Raw genomic sequence first — 14,170 nt, 5'->3', positions numbered from 1 at the left:
TAACTGCACATTTCTTCTCCTTTCTTAACTGATTAAAAAATCAATTGTATAAAATAATATATATATATAATGTACCCATAACATACAAAAATGTAACATATTTGCCTAAAACAGTACAAAGGAGGTAGGCAAGAGCAAAGCCATATTGAGCAAAGGAAATTACTCCAGATGGCAACTCACATACACAGGAATGAATAAGAGAAACAGAAATAGGCTGGGTGTAGTGGCTACACCTGTAATCCCAACATTTTGGGAGGCTGAGGCAAGTGAACTGCTTGAGGCCAGGAGTTCGACACCAGCCTGGGCAACATGGCAAAACCCCGTCTCTACAAAAAAATACAAAAATCAGCCAGGCATGGTGGCACATGCCTGCACCCTGTAGGCCCAGCTACATGGGAGGCTGAGGCAGAAGGATCATTTGAGCCCGGGAGGCAGAGGTTACAGTGAGTTGAGACTGCACCGCTGCTCTCTAGCCTGGGCGACAGAGCGAGACTCAGTCTTAAAAAAGAAAGAAAGGAAACCAGAAATTATTAATAAGGTTACTATAGCAAAAGTTTTAAATACATACTTACACTCCTTTCCTTTCTACTACTTTAGAAGTCATAAAATTGTATCAATAATTATAACAATGTACTGGTGGAGTTGTACATTTATGGATGTAATATGTGTAATGAAACAGTTAACACTTCTATATCTCACTGGAATTAAGTCAGTATAATCTGAAGTTGATTTTTGATAAGAGATATATGGTAAGCCCTAGGGCAACCACTACACACACACACACACACACACACACACACACACACACAATGAAACAAAAGTACTGACATTAAAATGCTACTTTAGAAAATATTGACCTAATGCAAAAGCAAAGCTGAAAAGGCAAAGGGAAAGACATGAAAACAAAAAGTAAAATGGCAGATGTAAATCCAGTTATATACATAGTCAAAAGGCAAAAGAAATCCAAATGTATTTTATCTACAGGAGACATTTTAGATTTAAAAAATACAAATACATTCGAAAATGAAAGGATGGAAAGAGGTATACAGACAGCAACCATAAGAAAGCTGGGTGACTATATATATATATATCTCACACTATAAATCAGACTTTAGGACAAAAAAAGTTATTAAAAAGGGACACTCCATAATGATAAAAAGGTCAAGCCATCAGGAATCTATAACAGTTATACACATACCTAATAACTGAGCACAAAAAATACTTGAAGCGAAAAGTGACAGAAGTGAAGGGAAAAGTAGACAACTCAGCAATAATATTTACAGATTTCAGTACCTCACTTTCAATAATGGAGAGAAGATCTAGGCAGATCAACAAGGAAACAGAACACTTTACTAACAATATAAAACAATTAGACCTAACAGACATCTACAGAACACTCTCCCCAACCTCCACAGAATACACACTGTTCTCAAATGTACTTTGAAATTCTCTAGGATAGAGCATATATGCTAGGCTATAAAACAATTCTTAATATATTTAAAAGAACTGAAATAAAATGAAGTGTGTTTTCAATCACAATGAAAGTAGAAATCAGTAACAAATTTGGGAAACTTACAAATACGAAGTTAACAACATATTGCTACATAACCAGTGAGTCAAACAGAAGTCAAAAAAATAAATCAGAAAATACTTTTGAAATGAAGACACACCATACCAACACTCATGCAGCTAAAGCAGTGCACGGAGGAAAATTTAGAGTTGTTAATGCTTACATTGAAAATGAAGAAGGGCCAAGGGCAGTGGCTCACACCTGTAATCCCAGCACTTTGGGAGGCCGAAGAGGGAGGATTGCTTGAGCTCAGGAGTTTGAGACCAGCCTGGGTAACATAGCAAAATCTCGTATCTACAAAAAATTAGTAGGGCATGGTGGTGCACGGCTGTGGTCCCAGCTACTCAGGAAGCTTAGGGAAGAGGATCACTTAAGCCCTGGAGGAAGGCTGCCGTGAGCACTACACTCCAGCCCAGGAGACAGAGCAAGATGCTGTCTCAAAAAAAAAAAAAAAAAAAAAAAAAAGAAAGATACTGAAATATTAGAAAGGTATCTTTTAAAAGATACTGAGATCTACACAAAGGATTTGGGGAAAAAAGATATTAAGAGAAATAGTAAATGAATCACCTAAACATCCATCTTAAAATAACAGAAAAGGGCAAAAAGTAAGCCTCAAGTAAGCAGAAAGAAGGAAATAGATTATATACTAATGAATAAAGAACACAAAAATAGATAAATGAAACCAAAAAGCTGGTTTTTAAAAGAAAAAGATCAAGAAAATTGACAAACCTTTAGCTAGACCAAGAACAAAAGGGAGGAGTCTCAAACTACTACAAAAAGCAGGGCACGGTGGCTCATGCCTGTAATCCCAGCACTTTGGGAGGCCAAGGTGGATGGATCGCTTGAGGCCAAGAGTTTGAGACGAGCCTGGGCAACATGGGGAAATTCCATCTCTACTAAAAACGCAAAAACTAGCTGGGCGAGGTGGCACAGGCCTGTAGTCCCAGCTACTCAGGAGGCTGAGGCACAAGAATCGCTGGAAACCAGGAGGCTAAGGTTTCAGTAAGCCAAGATCATGCCCCTGTATTCCAGCCTGGACAACAGAGTGAGACTCTCAAAAAACAAAACAAAACGAAAACTACAATCATAAAAGGAAAAGGACATTACTACTGACCTGAAAGAATAAAAAAGAACAGAAGGAAATATTGTAATTATTTGCCAACAATTTAGCCCAGAGGAAACAGACAAATTCTTAGAAAGACATACACTACCACAACTGATTCTAGAAGAAACAGATGATCTGAATAGACCTATAACAAATAAGAGACGGAATTATTCACCAATAAACTTCCCACAAGGAAAATCTCTGGTCTCAACAGCTTCGCTGCTGAATTCTACCAAACTTTAAAACATTAATACCAAGAAGCTCATATCCATGGGTCTTTCAGGCAGCTGTAAATTAAAAAAAAAAAAAAAAGGCAAAGGAAAAAATATAATACCTAAATATAGAAGAGAACACTTACTACTCAATTCTATGAGACCATTATTACCCTGATAATAAAACCAGACAAAGCCACAACAAGAAAACTACAGACCAATGCCTCTTATGCATAAGGATAAAATTCCTTAGCAATCACTGCTGCATGTGGAAACTTGAAAAAATAAATAATTTTTTTAATTGAAAACAAATTCCTCAACAAACTGTTGGCAAACCAAACCTAGCAACATATAAAAAGAATTATAGGCTGGGCACCGTGGCTCACGCCTATAATCCCAGCACTTTGGGAGGCCGAGGCAGGTGGATCACCTGAGGTTGGGAGTTTGAGACCAGCCTGACCAATATGGAGAAACCCCGTCCCTACTGAAAATACAAAATTAGCCAGGGGTGGTGGCACATGCCTGTAATCCCAGCTACTTGGGAGGCTGAGGCAGGAGAATTGCTTGAACCTGGGAGGCGGAGGTTGCAGCGAGCCAAGATCACACCACTGCACTCCAGCCTGGGCAACAAGAGCGAAATTCCATCTCAAAATAAATAAATAAATAAATAAATAAATAAATAAATAAAAGAATTACAGCAGCCGGGTGCAGTGGCTCACGCCTATAATCCCAACACATTGGGAGGCTGAGGCATGAGGACTGCTTGAGCTTAGGAGTTTGAGACCAGCCTGTGCAACAAGGTAGACCCTGTCTACAAAAAATTTAAAAAATTAGCCAGGCATGGCAGCATGTACCTGTAGTCCCAGCTACTGAGGAGATGAAGGTGGGAGGACTGCTTGTAGTGAGCTATGATCTCACCACTGCACTCTAGCCTGGGTAACAGAGTGAGACACTCTCAAAAAAAGAAAAAAATAAGAATTATACACCATGACTGAGAGGGATTTACACCAGAAATGCAAGGCTGGTTTAACATAGGAAGATTAATCAGTGTAATATACTATATTAATAGAATAAAAAAAATAAACACACGATCATCTCAATGGACACACAAGCATTTGACAAAATCTAATGCCCTTTCATGATTAAAAAAACACTCAATGAACTAGGAAAAGAAGGCAACTTCCTCAACCTGATAAAGGGCATCTATGAAAAAAACCATAACTACTATCATACTTTAATAGTGAAAAACTAGATGCTTTCCACCTAAGATCAAGACAAGGATTTCTGCTTTCGACAGTTCTGTTCAACTATACTGGAAGTTCTAGCAAGATAATTAGGAAAGAAAAAGAAATAAAAGGCATCCAGTTTGGACAAGAAGTAAAATTATAAGCAGATTACATGATTTCCTACATAGTAATCCTAAGGAATCTACTAGAAAGCTATTAGAACTAATAACTTCTGCAAGGTTGCTGGATACTAGATCAATATACAAAAATGTTTTTCTATACACTTGCAATGAACGCGTTAACAATGAAACAACTACACTTGGAATAGCATCAACAAGAATAGGAATAAATTTAACAAAAGAATTGCAAACATACTCTGAAAAGTACAAAGCATTGTTGAAAAAAAACAGAAGATCTAAATAAATGGAAAAACATCCTATGTTCATGGATCAGAAGATATAAAATTGTTAAGATGGCAATACTCCCCAAATGGATCTACAGATTCAGTGCAACTGTACCAGAATCCTAGCTTATTCCTTTGTGAAACTGATAATTTGATTCTAAAATTCATTTTTCAAGGGACTTCGAAAATAATCTTGAAATAAAAAATAGGAGCACTCATATTTCCCAATTTCAAAACTTATAAGAAAGCAACTCTCTAATCTAGAGAATATGGTATTGCATAAGGATAGGCATATAGTCCAGTGGAATAGAATTTAGAGTTCAGAAATAAACTCAAATGTTGTCAACGGTCAATCGATTTTCAAGGAGGGTACCAAGGCCATTCAGTGAGGAAAAAAATCTTCTTTTCAACAATGGTGCTGAGACAACTGCACAACCACATAATCAGAATGGAAATGGACTGCTACCTCATACCATACACAAAAATTACTCAAAATTGATCAAAGACCTAACTATGAGATAAAACTATAAAAGTCAAAAGACCTTGGGTTTGGCAACGGATTCTTAGGACACCCAAAGTGCAAGTAACAAACCAAAAAACAGGTAACTGGACTTCATCAAAATTAAAAACTTTTATGCTTCAAATGACACTATCGAGTAAGTGAAAAGATACACCGAATGGGAGAAAATATTTGCAAATCATACATCTGAGAAGGTAGTTGTATCCAAAATAAAGAACTCCAACAACTCAATAATAACACAATTTTAAAATGGGCAAAGGATTTAAAGATATTTCTCCAAATAAGATATGCAAATGGCCAGTAAGCACATGAAAAGATGCTTGACATCCTTAGTTATCAGGCAAATGAAAATCAAAACCACAATGATATATCACCCAATACCCGCTAAGATGGCTATAATAAAAATAATAAGTTGGCAAGGATGTGGAGAAACTGGAATTCTTGTGCATTACTGGTAGCAATGTCAAATGGTGCAGCTTCTGTGGAAAACGGTACAGTGGTTCTTCAAAAAAGTTAAACATAGTATCACCATATGACCCTGCAGTTCCACTCCTAGGAATAAACTGAAAAGGACTGAAAATGGGCACTCAAACAGGTACATGATATACCTGTTCACAACAGCGCTATTCACTATAGCCAACAGGTGGAAACAGCCCAAATATCATATTTCTTAGGTTTGAGGGGGAATGCTGGATACATCAGTGTATGAGTGGAGAAAAAAATTGTGCCTATCCATACAATGGAATATCATTCAGTCATAAAAAGGAATGAAGTACTGATACATGCTGCAACATGGATAAACCTGGAAAATATTATCCTAAGTAAAAGGAGCCATACACAAGAGGTCACATATTGTACCATTTCTATAAACGATTAAGAACAGATAAATCCATACCGCCAGAATGCCAACTGCTGGTTGCCAGGTGCTGTGGGAGGTAGAATGGGGAGAAACTACTTAATAGGAAAGGAGTTTTACTTTGCAAGTATGGAAATGTTCTGGAACTAGACAGAGGTGGTGAGTATACAACCATTTATTACACTTAGTACTGTAAATGTGCTAAATGCTCCTAAATTGTTCAATTTAAAATAGTTAATTTGGCTGGGCCCAGTGGCTCATGCCTGTAATCCCAGCACTTTGGGAGGCCGAGGTGGGCAGATCACCTGAGTCAGGAGTTTGAGACCTGCCTGGCCAACATGGTCAAACCCCATCTCTACTAAAAATGCAAAAATTAGCCAGGCATGGTGGCACATGGCTGTAATCCCAGCTACTGGGGAGGCTACAACAGGAGAATCGCTTGGACCTGGGAGGCAGAGGTTGCAGTGAGCTGAGATGCACCACTGCACTCCAGCCTGGGTGACAAGAATGAAACAATATCTCAAAAAAAAAAAGAAAAACCCAATTAATTTTATGTTATGTGAATTTCTCCTCAATAAGTTATTTAAACAAAGTAAGATAGTAAGTGTTAATGAGATAGTGGAGAAACTAAAATCTTTATTATACTGCTGTGTAAGTGTAAAATGGTACAGTACTTTGGAAAACAATCTGGCAATTCCCTAAATAGTTAAAACATAGTTAATGTATGACCCAGCAGCCCATTCCTAGGTATATACCCTAGAGAAATGAAAATATATATCTATACAAAAACCCAAACACAAATGCTAATAGCAGTATTATGCATATATGCCAAAAGTAGAAACAACTAAAATATACATTAGCTAATAAATGGATAAAAATACTCTCATATAACTATACAATGGAATATTATGTTCTAAAATTGTGGTGAGTATTGCACATATCTGTGAATATACTAAGACCCATTTAGTTGTGCATTTTAAATAGATGAATTATAGATCATGTAAATTGTATCTCAAGACAGTGGTTAAAAAATGTTCTCAGTAATGAAGACCTATGTTTGCCTTTACAATTCCAAATGGTACTCACCTTTGCCATCACATAAATGGCACACATTAATAACTGGTCCAGATGTCTGTCCATCATAAGTTCAGGACACTGAATTATGGAGAATTCAAAGCAGGTCCAGATTTTTTTCCTCAGTTCATCTGAAATATCTAGTTTGGCACAGAGATCCCGAAGGCGGACAGCTGCTAAATGGTATACCTAGGAGATAAAAACATTTCAAACTTTGTTTAACACTTGTATTTCCCAAGCTCATGCTCTGATAAGGGTATGTGAAAAATTACCTTTCTAAAGAAAAGCGATAAAGAGCTGGTCTTCCTGGGTCTATTACTACTGCTGGTTACAGACTGGCCTTGCTTCTGCTGTTGGCCACCTGGGGAAATCTGTTGAATGGCCACTTGACCAGGGACTTGCAAAGTTGTTCCTGTCACCTGTTGAGAGCTCAGACTTCCAGCCAGGGCCTGAGCACTGAGGGGCTGGATGGAGCCTGTCACAGCTTGTGCCTGCCCCCCAACATTGACTTGGACAGGGAAGAATGTTATCCCTCCATTTTCATTGGCAATACCTAGTGACAGAGAAAAAAAGCATGAAGAAAATGTTGATAATAAGAGGTTCTCCGGGCAGAGGTTTACACTTTCTGCTCTCCCAAACCCTCTCTCCCCATCACTCCTCTGTCCCCTATGTCACTCTAGCCAAACCTCGGGTAACTTTTCAATACATGCCACAGAGAAGGAACTCAATATCCAACTCTGCCTTCCTTACCTTGCACAGGAATGGTTACCGTTTGCCCATTGTTGGCTGTGACAGTGGCGGTTGCCATGGTGACCAAAGTCTGTCCAGGAACTGGTGTGACAGAAACAGTCTCCCCAGATACATTCTGCACAGGGACAGCATTGACTAGGGGCTGTGGGGGCATGCGCCCAGGCGTCCCTCCATCAGAGGGGCTATCATTCTCAACAAATAGCCGCCTTCTGGTAGTGCTGGCTGGTGGGGAGCTGTACCTATCGTATAATGTGGTTGGAGATGTTATGCCTAGGGTCAAAAAAAATCAAACAAAGCATTTAACTCAAGGAGACTCAGATCTGACTTCCGTCCAAGCTGTTATGTTAAAAAATAACTACAGTGTTCATAATTCAAAAAGCAAACAAGAATTACAGAAGTCATATCTTACCTACATTCATTAGTGAATTTTCACTCGTGTTCAGTGAACACTACTGAGAGCAAAATTTTAAAACGGAATTTTTTGTCTTGCAGTGTTCCTTTCTCCACTCCCCCTTTCCCAAATCAGACCCGACTGTCTTCCACTACTAAAGAACCTTCATGATTTAGGGGCAATTTAAGGAATTACCCTATTTTTCTATATTATATTTTTCTATAATATTTTCTATCATATCCATTTTCTACCTACCACTCATGTAAGATGTGATTTTACTACAGAGCCACTACTTGATAAGGGGACATGATTGGTAGTATGTCATCTAGGAGCATTCCGCCACCAGTTTTATCAATTTTGATCTCTGTCTTTTTCCACATATAAAAAATTATTAAAACTCAATAATGTTCTTAAGCAAGGTGGACATGCATGATTTGGATTCAGTTAAGCATAATTTATTTTTTTAAAACAGTTTATATACCATAAATTTCATCTACTTAAATTATACAATTCAATGGTTTGGGGCAAATTGTTACTATTTTTTTTATTTTTTGAGACAGAGTCTTACTCTATCACCCAGGCTGGAGTGCAGTAGCCTGATCTCGGCTCACTACAACCTCTGCCTCCTGGGTTTAAGTGATTCTTGTGCCTCAGCCTCCCAAGTAACTGGGATTAGAGGCATATGCCACAAGGCATGGCTAATTTTTGTATTTTTAGTAGAGATGAGGTCTCACCATGTTGGCCAGGCTGGTCTCGAACTCCTGACCTCAGGTGATCCACCCGCCTTGGCCTCCCAAAATGCTGGTATTACAGGCTAGTTTTTTAAAATTGTGGTTATATGTAGATAACATAAAATTTACCATTCAACCATTTTTAAGTGTATGATTCAGTGGTACACAACCCATTATGGCTTAGTCTATTTTTAAGTATTCACACCAATGTCTGAATTTTTCAGAAGCATTTCTTCCTTCTTCTGTGTCCACTTCTAAGAGCTGTGCATCAGAGTGTTTTTAAAATTTAAAATATACATAGGAAGTTTGTAAGAAGTACTGATAGGAGTAAATCCTAACAAACTGTAGCTTAACATTTCTATTTCCAGATGATACAAAAGTAAATAAACTTACTAGATTTGTATTTGGTACAAAGCTGCAGAATCAGAAAGAATAGATTATGATCATTTTTTCTTATAAAATATCAAGAGATCTCAGGAAAACTGAGAAGTGATAATTACAAAGAAAATGAAGTTTAAAGTCAAGTCTTCCTAATCTGTAGATTAGGGAAGGGAAAATTCTACAAAAATAGACTAAGAAAGACCAGCTGTCAGATCTTTCAAAAATGAGGACTTTTCATAAGGATCATCCATGTGTATTAAGTATACACTTAGAGTGATTTTTTTGGGGGGCGTGGGGGTAGAGGTGGTATCTTGCTATGTTGCCCAGGATGGTCTTGAACTCCGGGGCTCAAGTGATCCTCCCCACTAGGTCTCCCACAGTGCTGGGATTACAGGCATGAGCCACCATGCCCAGCCTAGAGTGATTCCTGACTTTAAAACTGGTATTCCTTCTATAGCCAGTTCTTATCAATTACATTATAAAACTGATCTAGAAATAAGAATATTCTTTTAATTGGATCCAAGGATTTAGAACTCTCTGGATTTACTGAATTGCTCTTTAAAAAAGTAGTTCTCACATATGTAAACTAAAACCTTTCACCTTGCAGATCTTCTAAGCAGCTGCCTAAAAAATATAAACCAGATGGAGAGCAAAACTGCCCTTTTCTGTATTTCTTGGGCCAGCACTAATGTCACATTAACTAGGGTAGCACAGCTCAACAAAGTGGAACATACTCAGTTGTCTTAACTCACTGGCTTGTCTATACCTAACTGGATCATGCAGCTCTATCTTTAAGAAGGCTTTTCTATTTCTGATTTTAAAAGTAATACGTATTTGCCTTAAAAATTTTACAGAAATCACCAGGAATTCTATCACCCAGCAATGATCTTAACAGTTTGGTTTTTCCATTTCCACTATTTTGTATGCTCATAAATAAACATACACGTTAAAAATAGGGATCATATTAAATATACAGCAGTCAGCCGGGCACGGTGCCTCATGCCTGTAATTCCAGCACTTTGGGAGAACGAGGTAGGCGGATCACTTGAGGTCAGGAGTTCAAGGCCAGCCTGGCCAATATGGCAAAACCCCTTCTCTACTAAAAATACAAAAATTAGCTAGGCGTGGTGGCGCATGCCTGTAGTCCCAGCTACTCAGGAGGCTGAGGCATGAGAATTGCTTGAACCCAGCAGGCAGAGGCTGCAGTGAGCTGAGATTGGGCCACTGCACTCAATGCTGGAGAGCTTGAGTGACAAAGCAAGACTCTGTCTCAATAAATAAATAAATAAATAAATAAATAAATAAATAAATAAATAAAGCAGTCTATCCTTTTTAAAAGATACCTGTTATATCATGCATTTTCCTGTGTTCTTAGTCTTTAAAGGCCCTTCTTTTAAGTGATCCATGTGGCACAAAAATGCATAGAATATTTTCTTCTATGTATACCCTATTAACTTCACTTGTAGGGTTAGATGAAATTTAAATTTCCAGATAGTAAGCCCCAAAATATTCTCCTAGTATTTTAAACTTACTCCTTCCAAGTCCTCCAGTATCAGCACGAACTTCAGTCACCCTTCTGGGAGTCAAAGGGGAGCCAGCAATGCAAATTTCATCTGCCCTTTCCAGGTTCTGAGGTGGCATGACCTATGAAGAATTGGTTACACAGAATGCCAGTATCCAAAAAAGCACTTTAATTAGAAATACAATAGTAATCTAAGGCAGAAAAAGTATCAACAATTATTCCATCTAAATAAAATCAGCTGTCTTTCCCATTTTAATAATAAAGTTAAAAAAAAAAACTTTTGGCAGTCAAAAAATTCAAAACCTTGTAATTGGATACTAAATATGAGTCAAACTTCATTACTGGTTTGGAGAGTTTGAATATCAACCACTCTAAAGCAGGAGTCCCCAATCCCTGGGCCACGGACCCTGTTAGGAACTGGGCAACATAGCAGGAGGTGAGCAGCAGGCGAGTGAGCACGCGAGCAAAGCTTCATCTGTATTTACAGCTGCTCCCCATCGCTCACATTGCCGCCTGTGCTGGCCTCCTGTCAGATTAGTGGTGGCATTAGATTCTCACAGGAGTGTGAACCCTATTGTGAACTGCACACATAAGGGATCTAGGTTGCATGATCCTTATGAGAATCTAATGCCTGCTGATCTGTCACTGTCTCCCACCGCCCCCAGATGGGACCATCTAGTTGCAGGAAAACAAGCTCAGGGCTCCCACTGACTCTACATTTTGGTGAGTTGTATAATTATTTAATTACATATTACCATGTAATAATAATAGAAATAAAGTGTGCAATAAATGTAAGGCAGTTGAATCATCCCAAAATCTCCCCAACCCCCAACCCTGTCCATGGAAAAATTGTCTTCCATGAAACTGGTCCTTGGTGCCAAAAAGGTTGGACCACTGCTCTATGGGAAAGAAACTTGATAAGGAAATCAAGAAAGAACACTGAATTTTTACTCTGTCACCAAAATCTTAGGACAACCACAAATCATCTGACTCGTTTCCTCTTTGACATGGGGTGAAGTGTGACAGGTCACCTACCTTACTTAAGGGTGTATGTCTGCTGCCTAAACCCTGAAGGCTAGGCAGTGAGCCAAAGCCATGGTGCCCAGCCAAGGAACAGGTGTCCCTGAGAACCCCAACATCCCAGAGAAGATCTGAGAAACTACCAAGGAAAACAGTCCCATCGTGCACACACATAGTAGGCAAAGAGCCAGAAAATTAGCTTAAAAGCAGCTTAGCGATGGGAGGTGGCGAGGATCTCTAGAGCTGTCCTGCTGCTACCTAGGAGTACCCTGTATATAAGTCTTTTATTTTTCCCCACCACCTCTGCCTCCTCCATATGTAAGTCTTAATAAACGTTATCTACTTGCCAAGCTGGACTTGTCTGAGTCATTCTTTGGTCTCTTGGCACCTTCCCAATTTGTGGGTAGAGAGGGACGTTACAGTCCAAGATTTTTCTCATAACAAGGTGTAATTATAACATATTAAACCGAATTGCCACCCTCCCATCCCCAAAAGGATTATTAATAGATTAGATATTGATGTATTTTTCTCATAAAAAGATGTTATTTTCACAAACCTCTTCACATGTAGGAACTCTGTTTTCATTGTCTCTAATTTTTTCCCAGAGTGGAGACTCTGGTTTCCATGCCAAATGATCTAAGATCTGTTCTTCAATCTGATTAAGGTGTTTTACCACCTCTCTACAAAGGCCATCTTCTGCTCTAATGAATACTTCTATCACCTGAAATAAAAAATGTCTTGGTTCACTGAATAATTATTAAATATTTTAAAATATTTAGACAAGAAATTAGTCAAAATTACAAGTTGAAGTATTATTTTGAAACAGCCGCTCTTCCTTTTACTGTCTTTGTAAATAATTATAGTTCAAACTATGAATTATATAAAATGGTTTACACTGTGATGTATTTCAAAATTTTTTAATGAAAATACATGTTTTGTACATTGAGGTTGAAAAACATTACTCTTAAAATTTCATATAAAAATCTCTAAACATTTAATCTATGCCACTATAAAAATTAGTTTTGACTATCTTATGAGAGTTAAGATAAACTCATATGCTAAGTCAGTATCAAGAAATAGCTATCAGCCTGTAATCCCAGCACTCTGGGAGGCCGAGGCGGGCAGATCACGAGGTCAGGAGATCGAGACCATCCTGGCTAACACGGTGAAACCCCGTCTCTACTAAAAATACAAAAAATTAGCCGGGTGTGGTGGCGGCTGCCTGTAGTCCCAGCTACTCGGCAGGCTGAGGCAGGAGAATGGCGTGAACCCGGGAGGTGGAGCTTGCCATGAGCTGAGATGGCGCCACTGCACTCCAGCCTGGGCGACAGAGCAAGACTCCATCTCAAAAAAAAAAAAGAAATAGCTACCAAATCAATGCTTTAACTCTATGCCTCTCTGTAACACATGAAAGAGAACTTTTTATTTTTTTTCTGACATTTTCAATGGTATTTAATTTTCATAAAATAAAAAAAGGCTGCTATACAAGATTAGCTAGTGACATGTGTGCTACTTTTTTTAAGCCTTCTCAGCTCATAAAAATCACAGTATTCTAAAAACTTTTATTAGATAGAGAGGAATCAAAGCTTTTACCCAAAATAGATCTTCCATACAATATTAAAAGAATTTACATAGGTCTTAAGATTCTATTTCTTTTCTACTCCACAAATAGAGATTAACTATGTAAATAAAAACAGAATAAATGTTCTTAGATGTTAACTTGAACTAAATGACTAACAACAGGAAGTTGGTCTCATCTACAATATCCCCATTAGTATATTTTTAAAAATACCTTATAAAAATGATAAAGAGGCACATCAAATATTTCAGTAATAAATGGAAAATTCCCAGGAGGCTTATAAGAAAAAGTGACGACCTCAAGGCAGCAGGCCAAGAGAGATCTGTGGAACGCATCTTGTTCCAGAATACCCTATAAAATAAAGTTATTAGCATTTAGAAACATTTACTTAGTCTAAAAAGTCATTTTATACCCAGTGAACTTAAGTGAAAATACCAAAGAAAGTCTCATTTTCTGAGTGAGTGCAAAGTGTGTCCTTATTTTCTTACAAAACCTTTCTTAATTATATAAATAAAGCCCATTTTTTAGTAGAGGAAATATATAAAAGGAATGTATGAGAATTTTAAAACCTTACCTATTATAAAATGTATCTTAAAAGAGATTACATATCTAACCAAAATACACACACACACTGATGCTTAGAAGAACAATGACAGGGAAAGATGTTTCAAAACAGTATTTACAGTAAGTGCTATAAAAAACTGAAAGGGGGACCGGGCACAGCGGCTCACGCCTGTAATCCCAGCACTTTGGGAGGCCAAAGTGGGCAGATCACCTGACGTCAGGAGTTTGAGACCAGCCTGACCAACATGGTGAAACCCCATCTCTAC

The 14,170-nt window shown here is 38.0% G+C and overlaps 1 protein-coding gene across 2 annotated transcripts in view; it reads right to left on the bottom strand.

The window, feature by feature from the left end:
* The window catches only part of RBL2 (RB transcriptional corepressor like 2), a 57,211-nt gene that overhangs the window by 13,768 nt on the left and 29,273 nt on the right, over positions 1-14,170 (bottom strand). For both annotated transcript variants that reach the window (XM_019012528.4, XM_019012529.4), the window contains exons 12-17: positions 13,554-13,691; positions 12,318-12,482; positions 10,752-10,863; positions 7,717-7,986; positions 7,239-7,519; positions 6,979-7,155 (exon numbers count right to left, since the gene is read on the bottom strand). In XM_019012528.4, the coding sequence (XP_018868073.2) occupies positions 6,979-7,155; positions 7,239-7,519; positions 7,717-7,986; positions 10,752-10,863; positions 12,318-12,482; positions 13,554-13,691 (1,143 nt within the window). The remainder of the gene's footprint in view (positions 1-6,978; positions 7,156-7,238; positions 7,520-7,716; positions 7,987-10,751; positions 10,864-12,317; positions 12,483-13,553; positions 13,692-14,170) is intronic.

Source organism: Gorilla gorilla, chromosome 18 (assembly GCF_029281585.2).
Source record: "Gorilla gorilla gorilla isolate KB3781 chromosome 18, NHGRI_mGorGor1-v2.1_pri, whole genome shotgun sequence".
NCBI classification, from domain to species: domain Eukaryota; kingdom Metazoa; phylum Chordata; class Mammalia; order Primates; family Hominidae; genus Gorilla; species Gorilla gorilla.
Note: the sequence above shows the minus strand (reverse complement) of the source record. Positions and strands in the feature narration are given on the sequence as shown.